General features: G+C 40.4%; 1 protein-coding gene across 2 annotated transcripts in view; it reads left to right on the forward strand.

Moving 5' to 3' along the window:
• Nucleotides 1-19,789, forward strand: part of PHLPP2 (PH domain and leucine rich repeat protein phosphatase 2) — a 64,944-nt gene that overhangs the window by 39,361 nt on the left and 5,794 nt on the right. For both annotated transcript variants that reach the window (XM_086351602.1, XM_086351603.1), the window contains 10 exons: nt 572-774; nt 2,637-2,697; nt 6,140-6,235; nt 7,540-7,695; nt 9,980-10,180; nt 13,457-13,619; nt 13,802-13,932; nt 15,335-15,445; nt 16,758-16,952; nt 18,291-18,522. In XM_086351602.1, coding sequence (XP_086207728.1) covers nt 572-774; nt 2,637-2,697; nt 6,140-6,235; nt 7,540-7,695; nt 9,980-10,180; nt 13,457-13,619; nt 13,802-13,932; nt 15,335-15,445; nt 16,758-16,952; nt 18,291-18,522 — 1,549 coding nt within the window. The remainder of the gene's footprint in view (nt 1-571; nt 775-2,636; nt 2,698-6,139; nt 6,236-7,539; nt 7,696-9,979; nt 10,181-13,456; nt 13,620-13,801; nt 13,933-15,334; nt 15,446-16,757; nt 16,953-18,290; nt 18,523-19,789) is intronic.

Consider the following 19,789-nt stretch of genomic DNA (forward strand, 5'->3'; position numbering starts at 1 on the left):
AAATCATATACCTGTATAGAAGAAATCAAAGAAGTCATCGTTTTCTTTTACTTGCCCTTGAACTATTCCATATAGATAACAGACTGTTTTCCTCTCCCTTAATTAATGTAATGGGAATCTTGGCACTGGAGAGGAGGCAGAGCAGTGAGAGGCAGTGTGGCTGTTTGCTCTTGCTTTTATGTGGTACTTACTCTATGACTGTCCTGCTAGTCCCAGCCCCAAAGGTTATACTCATCTTCTCATTTCTTTGTTTTATTCCTTCATCCCTGCCTAACCTTACTAGGTATTTGGATGCAGGTTTTAGACTAACTGTTTGTGGACATGGTCCCCTTTTCTTTCTCTTTAATTTGTACATGTGTTTCCCAATCTACACAGTCTCTAACTTAGCTTGTAAACAAAGAACCCAAGGTACAACTATCTGTGGTTATTTACATAGTACCTTGCAAAATGAGGCAAGGAGTAAAATTCTTAAGTTGTTGCGCAAAGAGACAAGAAGAACATCTGTTTTTTCTTTTGGTAAGCACATTTAGTAGAATTTATTCTAATGATTTTCTTATTTCTGAATATTAAGGATGAACCATCTAAAAACCATGATTATTGAGAATCTGGAGGGAAATAAATACATCACCCACATGGATTTGCGGGACAATCGGCTGACTGACTTAGATCTTAGCTCCTTGTGCAACTTGGAGCAGCTGCATTGTGAGCGGAACCAGCTGAGGGAGCTGACGCTCAGTGGCTTCTCCCTTCGAACTCTCTACGCCAATTCGAACAGTGAGTTCTCTACCCAGCCTCCTGTATTTCCTCTTGTACCTCTTGTCTGAGCTATCCAAGAACAGTGGCATATGAGGTGTTCCTCAGCCACTGTGCCAAGTGGAGTTTGAGGTTCATGGAGACCTAGCTTTAAGTTTGCAGTCAGCACTTCAGTGGTTGAGATATGCATAAAAAGACGTTGCAGGATTATTTGAGCTTCACTAAATAAACGTTATAATAATCAGAGGCATTTTGCAAAATGCCAGGATGTTAGGGTAGGCAAGCATGTTCAAAAGAGAATATCAGTAATAGTCTTGCAACATGGGTTGGCCAGCTGCAGCCCTGGGGCTAAATCTGGCCTACATCTCATTTTGTGTGGCCCTTGAGGAATGGGTTTTTATGTTTTTTAATGGTTGGGTTTTAAAAAAATCAAAGGAAAAATAATTTTGACATGGGTAAGTTATATGAAATTCAAATTTAATTGAATAAAGTTTGATGGGAACACACCTACGTTCGTTTGCATGTTAACCACTCTTCTGCTACAGTGGCAAAATGATTGAGTAGTTTTGCCAGAGACCACATGGCCTGCAAAGGCCAAAATGTTACTAAATGCTTAGCCCTTGACAGAAGATTACCAGTCTCTAGTCTAAAACCTTGTGCTGCCTTAGTTCCAGAATGAGAAGCCCTTCACTTCAATAGTGATTTATTTGCCCCAGGGCTATTTTTCAATGTAAAAGGCCTCATAGTTGTTGAGGCCATTCTGTTTATAGAGAATTCTTTACTGAGGAAGTTACACAGTTGACTCTTGGAAAACATAGGTTTGAAATGCACAGGTCTGGTTTTTGTTTGTTTGTTTGTTTGTTTGTTTTGTTTGGCCATGACATGGGGCTTGGGGGATCTTAGTTCCCTGATCTGGGATTGAACTGAGGCCATGACAGTGAAAATGCTGAATTTTAATCACTGGACCACCAGGAAATTCCCTGTACGGGTGTACTTAAACATGGAGTTTTTTCAGTAGTAAATACAGTTGGTCCTTGAATAATGCAGGGTTTAGGGGTACCTCAAACAAACCCTTTAGACAAAAATCTGAGTGTAACTTTACAGTCAGCCCTCTGTTTTCATGATTCTGTATCTGGATTCAACCAATCATGGATTGTGTAGTATTGTAGTATTTATATATGTGTATATATATGTATATACATACATATGTATGTGTGTGTACAGATATATATATATATATATATATATAAACACTACATAAAGTTTTGTATGGATTTTCAACTGCTCAGAGGGTCAGTGCCTGTAACCCCCACATTGTTCAAGGGTCAATTGTAACTGCTTTTCTGTGTTTAAAGAAGAAAAGATATTTAATTTCACTAAGTGTCAAAGAAATGCAAATTTAGGTAATACCTTTCTATCACAGAACAGAGCAAAAGAATTGTTCTGTTCACAGAATCCTTAAATTCTACAACCTAGAAGAATTCATACCAACACTTGAGGTTTTGACACCTTAAGAGTAAAGAACTCAGCTTTCAGCTTCATGGAAGGATTTATACAAATAGCCAGTTAACAGAGGGAAAGGCCCTCCCTAGTCATCAGGGATGTCTTTTATTGAATTTATTACAGTATTGCTTCTGTTTTATGTTTTGATTTTTTGGCCATAAGCCATGTGTGATCTTTGCTTCCCAATCACAGATCAAACCTGTGTCCCCTGCATTGGAAGTCAAAGTCTTTGGACTACCAGGGAAGTCCCTACTTACTGGTTTTTATCTTTAGTTCATCTCAGAAGATGACACAAATTTTTATCGATTTTCCCCCACGTTTCCTCTGAGTTACATTCTTCTTTGGAGAATGTCACTAACACCAATCTGTTCTCTGATTAGGATTGACAACAGTGAATGTCTATCCAGTACCCAGTCTGCTCACGTCTCTAGAACTCTCCCGGTGAGTGTGTCTCATGGAGTGGTAGTTGTTTGATTCCTATACTTAAGAGATATCTGTGGGCACTCTGGCAGTTTTGAGATATAGAAAATCCCAATATGTTGAAATACTTGGATAATAGAGAAGGGCAAAAGGTTGGCTAAAGGAGTACATTTAATGGCCATACTATCTAGTCAAAGTACTGAAGCTGAAGCTCCAGTACTTTGGCCACCTGATGTGAAGGACTGACTCATTGGAAAAGACCCTGAAGCTGGGAAAGATTGAAGGCAGGAGGAGAACGAGATGACAGAGGATGAGATGGTTGGATGACATCACCGACTCTATGGATATGAGTTTGAGCAAGCTCTGGGAGTTGGTAATGAACAGGGAAACCTGGTGTGCTGCAGTCCATGGGGTCGCAAAGAGTCAGACATGACTGAGCGACTGAACTGAACTGATCTAGTTAAAGGAAAGGTGCCTCTGAATTACTCATTGTTACAGTTTGTGGATTTAGAATGAGTTGCAAACAAAGACTTTCCCTTCCATGGGCATTGATTTTTCCAATTGGAATCAGATAATTCTTGGTTTTGAGTGACTTAAAATGTTATTCTCTTACTCTTGTGAGCCATGTCGATCTGATTTGCAGAACAATGTTAATTATATTCAGGATTTTATTTTTTCTGTCAGTGGTCAAGAATAAACATAAATGAGGTTTGCTTTCTTTCCTTCATTCATTTTTAACACTGTGTTAGGCATTCAGGAGTCAGTGGCTGAGTTTTACAGTCTAGTTTTACAGTCTAGCCTGTCTTGACAATCGGACAAGCAGCGAGAGGGCAGCATCATAAGTGCTGTGAGTATAGAGTGGTGGCAGCATGTGGAACGGGCAGTGGCCGGAATCCTATATGGTCAGAGTTGCCACAAAGTTTAAGTGAGACAATAAATGCAACATTATAGCCTAGTACCTTGCATAAAATAGTCTCTCAAGAAATATTAGCCATGATAGCCAGGTTTCCTTTTGTTGTTGTGACTTTATCATCATTATTATTAAGCTGTTGTTCTAGATTCCCTTCCATCCATTTCTTTCTGTTGTCTTCCTGTCAGCAAAACCTCTGCATGGTTCGTGACGAAGATTTACCTTCCGCACTGAACTTGATCATTACTGAAGAAAATCATGTGGACCCACCCTAAATTCACAGTTTCCAGCCTCATCTGGAGTTTCTTCTGTTGTCAGTTCTTTCCAGGGTCCTGGATCTGTTCCAAATTGCTTGGCTTCTTTCGGCCCCTCCCCTTCTTATGTCCTCTGCTTTGAAGCTCAGCTTCCCACTTGACTGAGAAAATAGAGGTCATCGTGGGTGATCTCTCTTAGCTTCCTACCCCCTTGCTAAAATTCAGGTAGATCCATATGCTTTCTCAGCTTTCTTTATTCCAGGCCAGCCCAGCCATCTGTGCCTTTGATCGCATCCATTCCCACTGCCCTGAACCTTGCTCTGTTAGTCAGCCCTCCTTCTCTCCTTTCACATGTGCTCAGTGTCTTTCTTGGTTTCTGTGCACGTTTATATCTCCTGTCTTAACAAATAAACATTCCCATTATCTTGCACTCCTTCCAGCTACTATTCTGTTCCTTCATCTTGCTCATCCCTTTTTTTGTCCACATTTCTCAAGAATTATCCATATTTCTTGGCACATTTTCCTGTTTCCAGTTGTTCACGACAGCTGGCTTTAGACCTCCTCTTGTGGAACTTTTCTATATTGACACTGTTCACCTTGTTCTCTTTTATTCAGCCATGCTGTTTCCTTGGCTGGCTGATACAGTCTTGATTTTTTTCATGCCCCTCTGACCATTTCTCCTGTCTCTTCTTAGCCAGCCCTTTAAAGGTAACTTGTCTCAGGGTCTGTGCTTGGCTACTGCACTTCTCATTTGACACAATCTCATTTACTCCCAGGATCTCACTACACTTCAGTGTCAGCATCACCCAGAGCACCAGTCCAGACTCCCTTCTTTCAGCCTCAGACCTGTGTGTCCAATTTCATAATAGACGTTTCCTCCTGCATGTCTCCAAATACCTCAGATATGTGCAAAATGAGATTTATTATCCGCCCCTCCACCAGCACTTTAACTGATTTGTCTTGTTTTCTGTTTCACCTTTTGGTGTTATCATGAGACGATCAGCTCAAGATGGACACCGCTGAAATTCGTGATTCTCAGCCTCATTTGGAGCTTCTCAGTCCTTTCTCTGGATAGGATTTCCTCTCTGATGTCACTTTTGATTCTTCTCTCTGCTCTACTCACATGTTTACTCCATTTCTAAGTCATTTTAATTTTTGCCTCCTAAGTGTATCTGGCTCCTTTTCCTTCCCTTCCACGTATATCAGTACTCATTGAGGCCCTTATCATTTCCTTTTGGGATAAAATTGCCTCACAGTTTCCTGATTACGCTTCCTTTTAATAATACAGCCACCTCAGCCAGACCTCTTGTATTCAGAGAGTGAGCTCTTTAAAGTGCAAAACCGACATTGTCTCCTCGATGCTCACAAACCCTTCAGTGATCCCCCTACACCTGCAGGATAAGGTCACAGCCTCTGAGAGTTGATTAGGTCTTTCCAGCCTTGTTTCTTCTCACTCTGCTCCGTATTTGCTGCTCCAGCATCACCAAACTACTTATTACTCTTTTCTTGCCTCTGTGCTCTAGTGCATGTTGTCAACCTCTTGCTTGACATGCCCGCCACACCTCAGGGCATTGTGCAACATTCTACCACAAATGTCATATTTCTTAGGGGGCTTGCCTTGAAGGGCTTCCTTCACTGAGTAGTCAGAGCAGCTTCTGCATTTCTCTTGCAGCATTTACTTCATTCACTCTGCCTCATTGTACTGATCCATTCATCAGTAGAGACTTTGGGGCTTAGGGAAACTAAGTAACATCTGAAAATAAAATTCCTGTGACTGAGGATCTGCCCAGTGCTCTACTAAGATTTGAATTCACATTCTCAAAGATCTGGCAATTTCCCCTGACATGTTACCTTTTGTTCTTGTTTCCTCACTTTTATTTCTTTGGTTCTTTTCCCCCAGAATTCACTTCTCTTCTCCCCCAGTCATCATCACCTGGGGATATCCTCCTCAGCTTTGAAGATACGTGTACGGTGCCTCATCTTCCTTTAAGGCTTCCTCCCCTCTCTCTCCTGTCCCATCCTGCCACGTGTGTGCTTTTAGTGCTAAAGGTCTTCATATCTTCATCGAGTCCCAACAGAGTTGATCCAGTATCACACACGTGGGTGCTTCTTTCTCTCTACCTTTCTGTCAGCGACATTCATTGAGCATCTACTGTATTCCAGGCAGCACACCAGGGGTGCCCTGGGGATTGTGCTTCTGCCCTCGGGGAGCACAGGGGTGGATGTGTTACAGACTGGTGACACAGTGTTAGTTCCTCCTCATTCAAAATGATACCCTTTAATCATTTATTTTCTGCAGAAACCTGCTAGAGTGTGTCCCTGACTGGGCCTGTGAAGCAAAGAAGATAGAAATACTAGACGTGAGCTATAATCTCCTGACAGAGGTTCCCATGAGGTATTCATGTGTTAATATATATATTATTTATGCATTTAATTAAATAATTTTCCTATATTTGGGTTGCCTGTCAAGGATGCTTTGATTCATCTGTTCAGTAAACATTGAGTATCTGTTGAGTGCAGGACAGCATGAGTGCTGTAAGGAGTACAGTAAGACGTCAAGCCTGGTCTTGGCTGGCAAGGAACTTAGTAAGCAGACAGTAAGGGTGACCTGTGCAGAGATAACTGTGATACAGTGTACAAGAGTTGCTGGCAGAGGTCAGTGACTTGTTAGTGATAATAGAATGTTTGTACTGAGTGATTTGTTATGAGCTGGGCAATGTTCTAAGAATTTTACTTTCATTATCTTATTTAATCCTGTGTTAATCTTATTTTATAGGTGCTGTTATTCATCTTACAAATAAGGAAACTAAAGCTTAGAGTGGTTAGATAGTTTGTCCATTGTTGCACTTAACTAGGAAGTGATAGGAGCTGGCGTTTAAATGTAGTCATTCTTACTCCAAAGCCTCACTTTTGGCCACTGTGCTGTATAAATAACATGCCTTAGAAATTCAGAACTTTGAATAATTAGGGGATGCTGTGTGGAGAATACCTGTTTGAATTGACCTTTATAAGATGGTGGGGTTTCTATATGTGGAGGGGAAAAATACAGACATTGGGGGATGAGGGGTGGTACCAAGATGTGTAATGTGAGGTCATTACCTAGCAGAATCTTTAAAAGTATACAGGAGGCTTTGTACATAGTAGGTATGAACATGGCATTAGAGTCAGCCTTTAATCCAAATCCTGAGTATACCATTTACTACGTGTAATGTGAGATCTTTGGCAAACCAAAGTCACTTAACCCTTCTAACCTAATTGTTAAATGGTCTGGCACATTTTAAGAACTGAATAAGTCATAGTTTTTGTTACAATAAATTTTTTAATGAACTTATTATAATTGATTATATTCATGTTGATAAATTCACTGAATTTTCAGGGCTGTCTAGACTTGAAATCTAAATTGATTTATGGCACAAATTGCTTTTTTTGTTTGGGGCTTTTTGTGTTTGGAGCTGTGTGCTTTCATTAGTTCATCTTTCCCCAGAATGACCTGAATGACTTCCTGGTGGGTGGTGGGTAAACATATGGTCGTGGCTGCTTTCTTGGCTCAGGTACCTGTCAATGATTATACTGTCTAGAAGAACACGTTTCTGTACACTTGCTGATTTTAGTTAAAAGCCAAGGGCAGACTCAGGAAGAGAGATTTAAGCCTGTTTTTTGTTTTTGTTGTTGGTGTTTCTTTGTGCTCTGTTCCCTTAGAATCCTTAGTAGCTTGAGTCTTAGGAAACTAATGGTGGGACACAATCATGTGCAGAGCCTTCCCACGCTGGTGGAGCACATCCCTCTGGAGGTGTTGGATGTCCAGCATAACCTGCTCACCAGGCTGCCAGATACTCTCTTCTCTAAGGCCTTAAAGTAAGTGCTGTAGATTTTATTGAGAAGAGCAGGACAATGGGATAAGCAAACTACCTGGACTTGTCATCGGAGTGACCTTTGAAACTATCTTTACAGAGTGTTTACTTCATAGTCCGGCTACAGGTGGACTTATTTGCAGTTTGTATGGAATAAAATATGACACTGTCTTAGGAGGCAGGAAGCTTCAACTCAAAAGGTGAAATAACCATCAAATACTTGGGAAGTTATGATGTTGTAAACAGGTTTCAAGAGCTTGGGAAGGTTCAGGCTTTCATCTCAAAAAAGGAATACAGTTATGATTTTCAAAGAGAGGCTGCAGTGTTCTGATACAGCTTCTTTGGGCACTTTTCAGCTTTTGCCTTAGGGGAAAAGGACATACCACTGAAGTTAATTTAGTTTTTGCTTCTAGCGTTGCCAAACTATCATTAAATTACACTCTTTATCTGCATGCCTTTTTTACTCCCTGCTTTGAAAACTGTGCATTTAAATGCAACATTGTTCCAAAAGTATTACTTGCTTTCTCATTGTAAATTAACAAATAGATAGTAAATCTTCCTATTTTAATACCCATAATCAGGTTTATTTAACACGTATGTCACCATTCAATGAAAACTAGTTTTTAATTATAGTCTTCTGTAATATGGAGAAGGCAGTATTGTCTTCAATTTAGACATGGAGAAAGCAGGGAGAAGCAGTAGTAATTAACATAAGGCTGCAGGATGCGTACAAAAAGCATTTAGCCCACAAGCGTCTGACTTGTTCTTTGTTTGGCAGCTTTGTTGTTGTTAAGTCGCTCAGTTGTGTCCGACTCTTTGCGACCCCGTGGACTGCAGCATGCCAGGCTTTTGGCAGCTTATACATCTCTTAATGTATGATATATTTGGTTGGATTTTCCTAAAAATCTTTGGAAATTCTAAAAAATGCATGAAGGAAATTTTCTCTTTGAAAAGTTTACATGGAGTATTAGTGCAGTAACATTTGTTAATTAGCAAGTATTTGTTGGTAATGCATTACAATGCCTTTCATTCTGATGAAATCTGAATAAAATTAGTTTACAGCCTTAGAATCTGCAGTAAAGAAGTTACCTAGAGGTTGTAGCAAACTGTCAATAATATTTACTAGTATCTCTGCACAGAGAATTTGGGACATACAAAGATATAGACACACAGTACCCTCAATAACTTAAAAGCTAACTGGAGATACAGATCACACAGTTTGAGGATGACTTGAGAACACATAAGTTTAATAATACATTAACTGCCTTTTATTGACCATGTTCTATATTTACCAAACTCCGTGCTAGGCAGATTTTTAAAATCATACCATGTTTTACTTATTAGATAGGTGAAGGTTAAAGTGAATTATGATATTCAGTGTTGACAAAAGTATGAGCCAACGCATTCTTTGTATCCTTCTTGTGGGAGTATAGTTTGTTATAGCCTTTCTGGAGCTGATTTTGGCAATATATGTATAAAAATCTTAAAGATATATGTAGCCTTTAACCCCTGGAGAAGGCCATGGCACCCCACTCTAGTACTCTTGCCTGGCAAATCCCATGAACGGAGGAGCCTGGTAGGCTGCAGTCCATGGGGTCGCTAAGAGTCGGACACAACTGAGTGACTTCTCTTTCACTTTTCACTGTCATGCATTGGAGAAGGAAATGGCAACTCACTCCAGTGTTCTTGCCTGGAGAATCCCAGGGATGGGGGAGCCTGGTGGGCTGCCGTCTATGGGGGCGCAAGAGTCGGACACGACTGAAGTGACTTAGCAGCAGCAGCCTTTAACCCCACAGCTTCTGCTCCTGGAAATGTAGCCTAAAGAAATAATTGGGTATGGGCTCAAAGATATTCATTACAATGTTTATAATAACAAACAATTGGAAATAGCCAATATGCCCATAATTAAGGGATTATAGAGGGAGTGGCTAAATAAATAATTCTATTAAAATCAGACAAAAATTTTTCTAAAGGGTGACTTCACAGTTCACATACTTGTGAATGTAATACTCAGCAGCATCCTTTCAGTGGACATACAGACAGAAAAACATGAAGCTGGGTTAGAATCAAGCCAGTTCAGAAGCCCAGGAACTTAACTGGCATGAGTTGAGTAAAAGGAACTTTCATTGGATAAAGTCAAGCAGAGAAAACACCCTGGAGGAAATTATTTTGTCATCAGTTTGGGAGCATGGAAAGGCATTGTTACACACTAAGATGGCATGATGGTTTCCACATCAGAAGGCAGCAAATAGCCATAAAGGAAATGATGGTTTGCATGTGTCTGTCAGTCTCAGATACTTGAATGCATCTGCAAATAGTCTGGAGTCTCTGCCATCTGCCTGTGCTGGGGAGGAGAGTCTGAGTGCGTTACAGCTGCTCTACCTGACCAACAACCTCCTGACAGATCAGTGTGTGCCCGTCCTGGTGGGGCATCCGCACCTGCGCATCCTGCATCTTGCAAACAACCAGCTACAGACGTTTCCTGCAAGGTAAACAGATCCAGACTCTGATTGTTTCAGACATGTAACATGATTCCACATTTGTCAGACTATGTCACAGATCTTTTACTGGGTGCTCTTACTTTATCTTGACCGACTTACTGATCCCTTACTTGAATGAGAAGGTCTCTTTGTACCCTTTTGTAAGTATCATTAACCACAGAGGTTGTGGTTAAAATGTGTTTAATTCTTAGTATATGGGTTGAATGTCTGCTGTATGTCAAGACCTGTGTACATACTAGGGAGACAATGATAATTAAGTTGCAGTCTCTGTCCTCAAGGAACTTGAATTTAAATTAGGGAAATAAACGAGTATTATAATATTGGCAGTTGCAGTGCAGTGTAATAAATGCAGGATGTTAAAGATATGTGCAGGTAGCTGCACTGCAGAGATGAATAGTATTCAGCCAGGCTACATTTATAAGACATAAGAGAGACATTTGGTATTGTCAAAGTTTTAAACAGCATCAGTGGAGAAATAAGTATCTTCCAAAATACCTTTGACTAAAAAATTTTTTTAGAAAATTTGACGCCAGAAAAATCCATGAAGGTAGTTTCTAAAAATCGTGTTTTCAAAATCTAAACACATAAGAAAGTGACATTTGATATAATTTGAGTGAAATTATATATATATCATAAAATTATATCATTTGATACAATTTGAATGAAAACTATTTTTTTCCTAGTTTTGTTTTACAGATTTTCTTAGAAATGTGCTAAACACAGAAAACACAGAGATTGTAATTTTTGTGATTGTTTATAAAATATTTGGAGCTTATAGAAGACAAGTGCAATAAACTTGATTGCTTCCTTGAAAGAACTTGAACAATAGCTTTTAAAGTGAATGCAGAATCTTAATTTCAAGATGTGATAGATCTCTTGAAATCCTAGCAGATTAGTTCATTTGGCCTCAAATACGTTCAGATAAAGTGAAAATGACACATCACTGATAAGTTATATGAGTTTATGAAGCTCTTGGGAAATACCAGATGTAATACTCTTGAAACTTATGAAGTCCTCCTAATTTGATGACACTTACTGTTGGACTAGCTCAGTTCAGTTCAGTTGCTCAGTCGTGTCCGACTCTTTGCGACCCCATGAATTGTAGCACGCCAGGCCTCCCTGTCCATCACCAACTCTCGGAGTTCACTCAAACTCATGTCCATTGAGTCGGTGATGCCATCCAGCCATCTCATCCTCTGTCGTCCCCTTCTCCTCCTGCCCCCAATCCCTCCCAGCATCAGAGTTTTTTCCAGTGAGTCAACTCTTCTCATGAGGTGGCCAAAGTACTGGAGTTTCAGCTTTAGCATCATTCCTTGCAAAGAACACCCAGGACTGATCTCCTTTAGAATGGACTGGTTGGATCTCCTTGCAGTCCAAGGGACTCTCAAGAGTCTTCTCCAGTACCACAGTTCAAAAGCATCAATTCTTCAGCGCTCAGCTTTCTTCACAGTCCAAATCTCACATCCATACATGACCACTGGAAAAACCATAGCCTTGACTAGACAGACCTTAGTTGGCAAAGTAATGTCTCTGCTATCTAGGTTGGTCATAACTTTCCTTCCAAGGAGTAAGCGTCTTTTAATTTCATGGCTGCAGTCACCATCTGCAGTGATTTTGGAGCCCAAAAAATAAAGTCTGACACTGTTTCCACTGTTTCCCCATCTATTTCCCATGAAGTGATGGGACCAGATGCCATGATCTTAGTTTTCTGAATGTTGAATTAGAGTAATCTGAATATAGATAATAAAACTAAATGGAATTCAGGAGCAGAGTATTAAGGGAAATATGCGTTCTAACCTGAATCGTAAGTCTGCTGTCATCTCCTGAACAGCGTTATAATTGCATGGGCACAGTCCAAGGCTTCTGTTTCCTTTGGACTGTGTTCAGAATCCACAGTTCTGGGTACGCAGTAAGAGTCTGATTGAGATATAGATGCTGTGTCTCTGTGTAAGAGAAAAACATGAGGTTTGGACATGGGAACACCTTAAATACATATGATTTAAGTTTTTTTAAAAGTTATAAAACAGTACATGTAATACGCATCATGTTTTAATTAAAAAAAAAATAGGGTTTCATGCATTTAAAAGGACAAGAATACTCACCACCAAATTGTCATTGGAGATTAAATCTGGTCATGGGGTTAAAAGTTTTTTTTTTATGTTCATCTTTATTTTTCAATATTTTTCAGTGAGTATTATTGTTGTAATAAGAAAGCAATTTTAATTCATGGAATTCAATTATTACAAAGTATTTATCAGTATTCTAGCAATGGAAATTACCTGTGATATATGAAAAGGGCAGAGTTAATGCAAAATCTGCTTATGAAAAATTTGACAGGAAATTCAGCAAAATGAAAATAACTTTTTCAGATTGGTGGTGGTACTCTGGATTTATTTTTTTTATTTTCTGAACTCTCTGTTGTTGGCTTCCCTAGTAGACCAGTGGTAAAGAATCCACCTGCAATACAGGAGACGTGGGTTCGATCCCTGGATCAGGAAGATTCCCTGGAGAAGGAATACCCACTCTAGGGAATCTTGCGTCCAAAATCCCATGGACAGAGGAAACTGGGAGACTGCAGTCCATGTGGTCACAAAGAGTCAGACTTGACTTAGCAAGTAAACAGCAATAACAAACTTTCTGTTACAGCAGTTTATTATCTTTACAGTTTGAAAAAATCTAGATAAAGGTGTTAGGCCCTCTGAAGCTATTCTGCTTACTGCATAGAAAGCTTGGCTTACTCCAGTGGGACAGTGTGAATGGCCTGCATCACAGCCCATGGCACAGGGTTGTGTTTATGCTCGGCGCTCGATAATGTTTATGGAAGCTGGATTATGTTATGAATAACTATGGAAATTAAAACTGAAAGAAATGTTAGTGATAATTTAGTACAACTTTTTATTTTATAGCTGAGGATATTGATGTCCACTGACACTAACTTACCCAGTATTTTGCTACCAGTTAGTGGCAAAGCAGTACTGTAATTAGTCGACTGGTTAACCCTGGGAAGATGTTCCTGCCCTGAAGATCCAGCAGCTGCAGTAGAACCATGGGACACTCCAGCTCTCAAAGTGCACTGAGAGGGAGGCAAATGAGGCTGCAGATGAGGCTGAGGCTCAGTGGGAACATTCGTTCACCGTGGTGGCTGTTCATTATGGCCAGTTAATCAGGCCACAGGCTGGTCCCATCTGTACTCTGGCTGCTGTAGAACTTGCTTGGCAGCTGCTTGTTTAGGTGCAGTATGGTATTTTGGTGTTTCTTTTTCAGCAAACTAAATAAATTGGAGCAGTTGGAGGAACTAAACCTAAGTGGTAACAAGCTTAAAACCATCCCCACGACCATTGCGAACTGCAAAAGGCTGCACACTCTGGTGGCCCACTCCAACCACATCAGTATTTTTCCAGAAATACTGCAGTTGCCTCAGATCCAGGTACTTCTGTTTGCTGTGTCCTGTGGTGATGGCTGGAGTGTGACTCCTAAGAAAGTGGCAGTTTGGGATCACAGTATATTTAATCGACTCTTGGGAAGAAATGAAATTCCCTTTGAGGATATAGTGGGAGTTTGAACGTTAGGGAGTTAAGAATTAACTTAATCTCTCCCTTTTCCTTTCAGTTTGTAGACCTAAGTTGCAATGACTTGACCGAAATCCTGATTCCAGAGGCTCTGCCTGCTACTTTACAAGACCTGGACCTGACTGGAAATACAAATCTTGTTCTGGAACACAAGACACTGGACACATTTAGGTAGGAAGACTTCTGTAGTTGAATCCACGTGTGCTCTTACTCCCACCAGCCTTGTGTGGTTCTTCATAATGACTCTGCAGACCTCAGTTTATTAAAGCTGTAGGATGACTTAGGTCATAAAGTCCCTCGGTTCTCTTCTTTGATCCAGTTTGTGTTGGGTGTTCTGTCCAACAATCAAGCTCAGCATCATGTTTGCTGCTCAGCTGCACCCCAGTACCTTTATAGGGGGCTACATCCCACAGGCTTGCAAAGCCTATACTTGCCCAGCCTCATGACCAAAGAAAAAGCCCAGAGGTGGCAACAGAGACATCATGGTTTAAAGGGTAGGGGGTTCAAACCCATCTTAGTCATGAGGTGGGGTGTAAGTGTTCTGTGCACATTCATCTTGTTGTGTCTTACCGGATCACGGTCTCAGAGGAATCTTATGTTGACATTCTGTGATTTGTTTATGTCAAACCGTTTATGTTTATGAGTATCATGGCCATGAAGACTGAGAAAATTCTCTAGACATCTGGGAACAGATCTAATGCTGAAAGCTAGGCCATGTTGTTCTCCTGGTTTGACATAAACAAATCACAGAATGTCAACATCAGATAAGATTCCTCTGAGACCGTGATCCAGTAAGACACTTGTTTGAACCAAGGTCCTAGAGCAACACCACCATGTGCAGCAGATGGCGTGCAGGACACGGTAGTATCTACTACAGACGGAGAGGGCATCGGTTACCTGGGAAACAGCAGAGGAGCACGCCCCCTCACCGTGCCTTTGATAAACTGTCATAGTAGAGATAGTTCACATCTAAAGATCAGAACAGTCACTAGCTAGGGCTGGGTGAAGTTGTGGGAGATCAGGGGTGGGGTGGGGCCTTATGTATGAGTTTATGATTAGGCTCTCTGATTAAGAGGGGAAGGTCAGTCGGGTGAGTAGGGTGTGAGTGAGACAGGAATTGGTCAAGCAGGGGAGGTACAGAGAGCAAGAGAACAGCTATCTTGAGTGGTCTGATCATATAGCAGGCATAGGTAATTTAGGTGGCACAGATTACATTGTGTTATGTCTTAAGACAGTGCAGAATCACTCACTGTACCAAGACTTCACTGTATCAAAATACTTCAACTAAGTAGACAGTTGGTTGAAACTAGAAATTTTTGTTGTGCTTAGTTTTTGAGTGAAATGAATGGCATCAGTTATTACAAAATTGGCCCGTATGTCTTCCTCCTACCCCTGTTCTTTCTTTTTCTTCCTTCTTGGTCTGTGGGTCAGCATACTACTTTCTTGGGTCTCTCTGGAAATGAGTCTTGGTATGTCAACAGATTATTTTGTAAAAACAAATTATTGTTGGGATAGCTTTTGTAAAATAGAGACACATGTAAGGTTTAAACCTCCCTTCCTCCACTTCCCACAGCCATATCACCACCCTGAAAATTGATCAGAAACCTTTGCCAACAACTGATTCTACAGTTACATCAACCTTTTGGAGCCACGGACTGGCTGAGATGGCAGGACAGAGAAACAAGTGAGTATCATGGCCGTGAAGACTGAGAAAATTCTCTTGACATCTGGGAACAGATCTAATGCTGAAAGCTAGGCCATGTTGTTCTCCTGGTTTGACATAAACAAATCACAGAATGTCAACATCAGATAAGATTCCTCTGAGACCGTGATCTGGTAAGACACAACAAGATGAATGTGCACAGAATACTCAAACCCCACCTCATGACTAAGATGAGTTACTGCTCCTTTCTTTATCAATCACAGCTTTGTCCCCATGCTAACTTTCTTTCCCTGTAGTTAAGATTTGTTGATTATCAACCATAGAATAGCTCTGCTTTCTTTTTTTTTTTTTTAACTTTTTTAAACATTTTTTTCTCTTATTAATATGTATATTTTAAAATTTTTGGCTGCACCTTGAGGCAGGTCCCTGACTGAGGATCAAACCTGTACTCCCTGCCTTAGAAGGCAGATTCTTAACCACTGGACCAACAGGGAAGTCCCAGAATAGCCCTGCTTTCTGACAGCACCCAATCTAGTATGACCCCCCACTTTGTTAGACTTTCCCCAAAGTGATCCAGCCAAACCCAAATCCTGTACTAGTTTTTTTCCAGTACCCGCTAATATACTCCTGAGTCCCATGGTGTGCTTTCTCTTGTTGTTACATGATAAACCCAACTTGTTGAGCTCCAAGAGTGTTGTACGCTTTGGGGAAGTCTTTGACTAAAGAGTGTTGATAGTAGGCCTTTATCACTACTGAGAAAAAACATCTTTCTAGCCTTCTGTAACATTGAAGTGAAGTGAAGTCGCTCCGTCATGTCCAACTCTTTGCAACCCCATGGACTGTAGCCTACAAGGCTCCTCTGTCCATGGAATTTTCCAGGCAAGAGTACAGGAGTGGGTTGCCGTTTCCTTCTCCAGGTCTGTAATACATTACAGAAGGTAATTATATTACCTTCGCAATATTACATTGCTAAGGTAATATACACTGCTCCTGAATGTGGCTGAATTCCCCCATTTCTTATGACATCAACTCTTTAAGATGTTGCTTACTTATCTTCTGTGTAACACTTTTTACATGTGTAGATGGGGATTTACCACTATTCTTCTCCACTCTCAATCAGCACTTAATTTTTAATTTTTTAATTTTTGGGGGGCACCACATGGCATACAAGATCTTAGTTCCCTGACCAGGGATCAAACCTGTGTTCCCTGTGTTGGAAGTGCATCCTAACCACAGGACTGCTAGGAAATTCTCTTCCTTTTTTAAAGAAGGCTCCCTGGAGAAGAATGCTTTGCCAACGACTTTCTCTGTCTTTCTTCTGTTTCTGTGATAGGTTATGTGTATCTGCTCTAGCTGTGGATAACTTTGCAGAGGGGGTGGGAGCTGTGTATGGCATGTTTGATGGTGACCGGAATGAGGAGCTCCCTCGCCTTCTCCAGTGTACCATGGCAGACGTGCTTTTGGAAGAGGTACAGCAGTCAACAAATGACACAGTTTTCATGGCTAACACCTTCTTGGTATCTCACAGGTAAGCAGGTGGGCTGGTCTGGGTCTCAATTATAAGTACAGGAGCAAGGTGAGATCTTGATTTTTGTCTCATGACCGTTCTGTCCATCAGCATGGAACATGGGGACTGTGGCTCTTTAAAGAGCCTGTGGGAGCCGACTGTTTTCTCTCTTGAAACCAAAGGCTGCTGAGAATCTGGAAAGCCCAGACAGCATGTGTAATAGGTTATGTATGTATTATGTGCATTTCGGGGAAGGAAGGTGGTTAAGCCTCTATAAGATTCTCCTAAGGGTCAGTGATCTACAGAGGTTAAGCACTCATCAGATTCTTGTTTTTAAAATACTTATTATTGAGGATTTACCAACTAATCTCCTCGCTGATGCCTAAGCCACTTAAAGGCAAACACCCTATAAACCAAACTGGCTAACAGAGCATCTTGCCCAGCAGGTGGGCTGCTTAAAGCATACGTACAACTGAGAGAGTGACCCTTGGCATACTCAAGGTTCAGATGGAACAGCCTGGAGCCCAAGCTGGTTTCATCTGTCATTATAACACAAAGATGTTGGGAAAGAAGTCTATTTTTCAGTAATAGAATTGAGCCTAGGGACTTGGCAAAATAAAGCATTTGGGAAAGGAAACTCAATTTATGAAGCATTTCCCAAGAGCTGGGCACAATTTCAAGCATTTTTCATACTGTATCTTTAATTTTCTAAATAAGCCGAGGAGGTGAGTATTTTAATCGGAAAAATTTCTTGGAGCATTAATTTGCTGAAGATCTATAGCCCATAAATGGGAGAGCTGGAATCTGAAACCAGATCTTTCTGATAGCATCTGCTCTGTGCTTAGCATTGTGTACCAAGTGCTGGGGGTTAGGGGTAGACAACATGTGCATGGGAGAAATAGAAGGAAAACTGTGGGCCTTCTTTTGGGGAACTTACAACCCAAGTAAGTGGTTCAGAGTGTTGTTCTAGGACCAGAAGCCTCAGCATCACCAGAAGCTTGGTGGAATGTAGATTACTGGGCCAGCCCTTTGCCCACTAAATCAGAAACTTAACAAGCACTTCAGATGATTCTGATTTGCTTCAGTTAGAAGCCACTGAGTTAGGTCATTGCCGATTATGATCAATCAGAAGCAGCAGAGAAAGTTACCTCTTCATTGCCTTCTCTGCCTCCACCCTTTTGGTAAAATTTTTTAGCTAAGAGTAGAAGGCAAAGCTCTCTTCACCATCATCACTCATATCAAGATGGATGAGGGTGAGGTGGGTTCATGGTCAACAGAAAAACGAGGAAGTCTTGGATATGAAGGACCGCTGCTTTCTTCTAAAACTAGCCATTTTCATTTTCTTTTCTTTCTAAACAGGAAATTAGGAATGGCTGGCCAGAAACTAGGCTGTTCAGCTCTCCTTTGTTACATCCGTCCTGACACTGCCGATCCAATGAATAGCTTTAGCTTGACTGTGGCTAATGTTGGCACATGCCAAGCAGTCCTGTGTCGAGGTGGGAAGCCAGTGCCACTCTCTAAAGTCTTCAGCCTGGAACAGGATCCAGAGGAGGCTCAGAGGGTGAAGGACCAAAAAGCCATCATAACAGAGGTAAATCTTACTCTCCACCAGTCACTTCTACTCCTCGAATCTAATGAATGCTATTCTACATAGAACAACGAAAGTCCATTTTATTCCTATCAAGCCTTGTAAATTGTACTCAATCCAGATAATAGTAACAGAAGACAATCTAATGAGCAGCTAATGACTAGCAGAAAGAAAGAGCAAAGTAATTAGAAATGAAAAATCCTAAATTGTGGTCTTTAGACTTATACCTAACATGTAAAATAAATGTAAATGTCCCCCTTGGTTAATTTTCATCTGGTTTTTTATTCCAAAACACAAGAAGAAAAAGTTTATAGTTTGACATCCCTGTTCTGAAGTGCAAAGTTTCACAGTAGTTTTCCTGTTTATGGCTGAATATATTCTGGTATTGTTTTGTTTGTTTTTTTTTTAAATAAAGAAGCATCAGTATTTCTAGTATTTCATAACTCTTCTCCTTTTTCAGACATTAACATAGGACTTTTGCTTTCAAAGAGACTTTAGCAATTACATGTAAACATTGTTTACTACAAAGCAGAATTTTGTTCAAATCTTCTGCCCATATTTAATTGTTTATTTCTTGACTGTTGAGTTCTTTGTGTATTTTGGATACAAGTCCTTATCAGAAATGTTTTGCAAATATTTTCCCAGTCTGTGGCATGTCTTTCATTCCTTTAGTAGTGTCTTTTGCAGAGCAGAAGTCTTTAGTTTAATGAAGTCCCACTTACCAATTTTCTCCCTCATGGGTCATGCTTTTGGTATTGTATTTAAAAACTCATTGCCAAACCCAAAGTTACCTAGATTTTCTTCTGTGTTGTCTTCTAGAAGTTTTGTCTTTTACATTTAGATCTGTGATTTATTTTGAATTAATTTTTTTTGTAATAAGTATAGCTTGCTCCATGTCCAGATTTTTTTTTTTTTTTGGACATGTAAATGTCCAGTTGTCCCAGCAGTAAATTGCCTTAGCTCCTTGTCAAAGATCAGTGGACTCTTATTTGTATGGGTCCACTTCTGGGCTGTCCTGTCAGAATTTTACAATGAGGACTGTCTAAAAGATTCCATCCAAGGAAGCACAAAACCAAAAAATTATCCTGCTAATGTGGTTGATGCTATGAAGATTCTGGAACTATGATCTTAGGAGGGTCTTTCAGTCAGAACAAGTGAAAGATAAAAGATAACTTTTTATTTGATTAGTCTATTACAGAATTTAATTAATGCTGTTAAGATTTTTCTTAGGGAGTCCTAGACAAGTAGGAAACATTTTTATAATTATAGA

The sequence above is a fragment of the Bos grunniens genome, chromosome 18, assembly GCF_055505025.1.
Source record: "Bos grunniens cultivar Pamir isolate PY7600 chromosome 18, Bosgru_T2T1.0, whole genome shotgun sequence".
Taxonomy (NCBI): domain Eukaryota; kingdom Metazoa; phylum Chordata; class Mammalia; order Artiodactyla; family Bovidae; genus Bos; species Bos grunniens.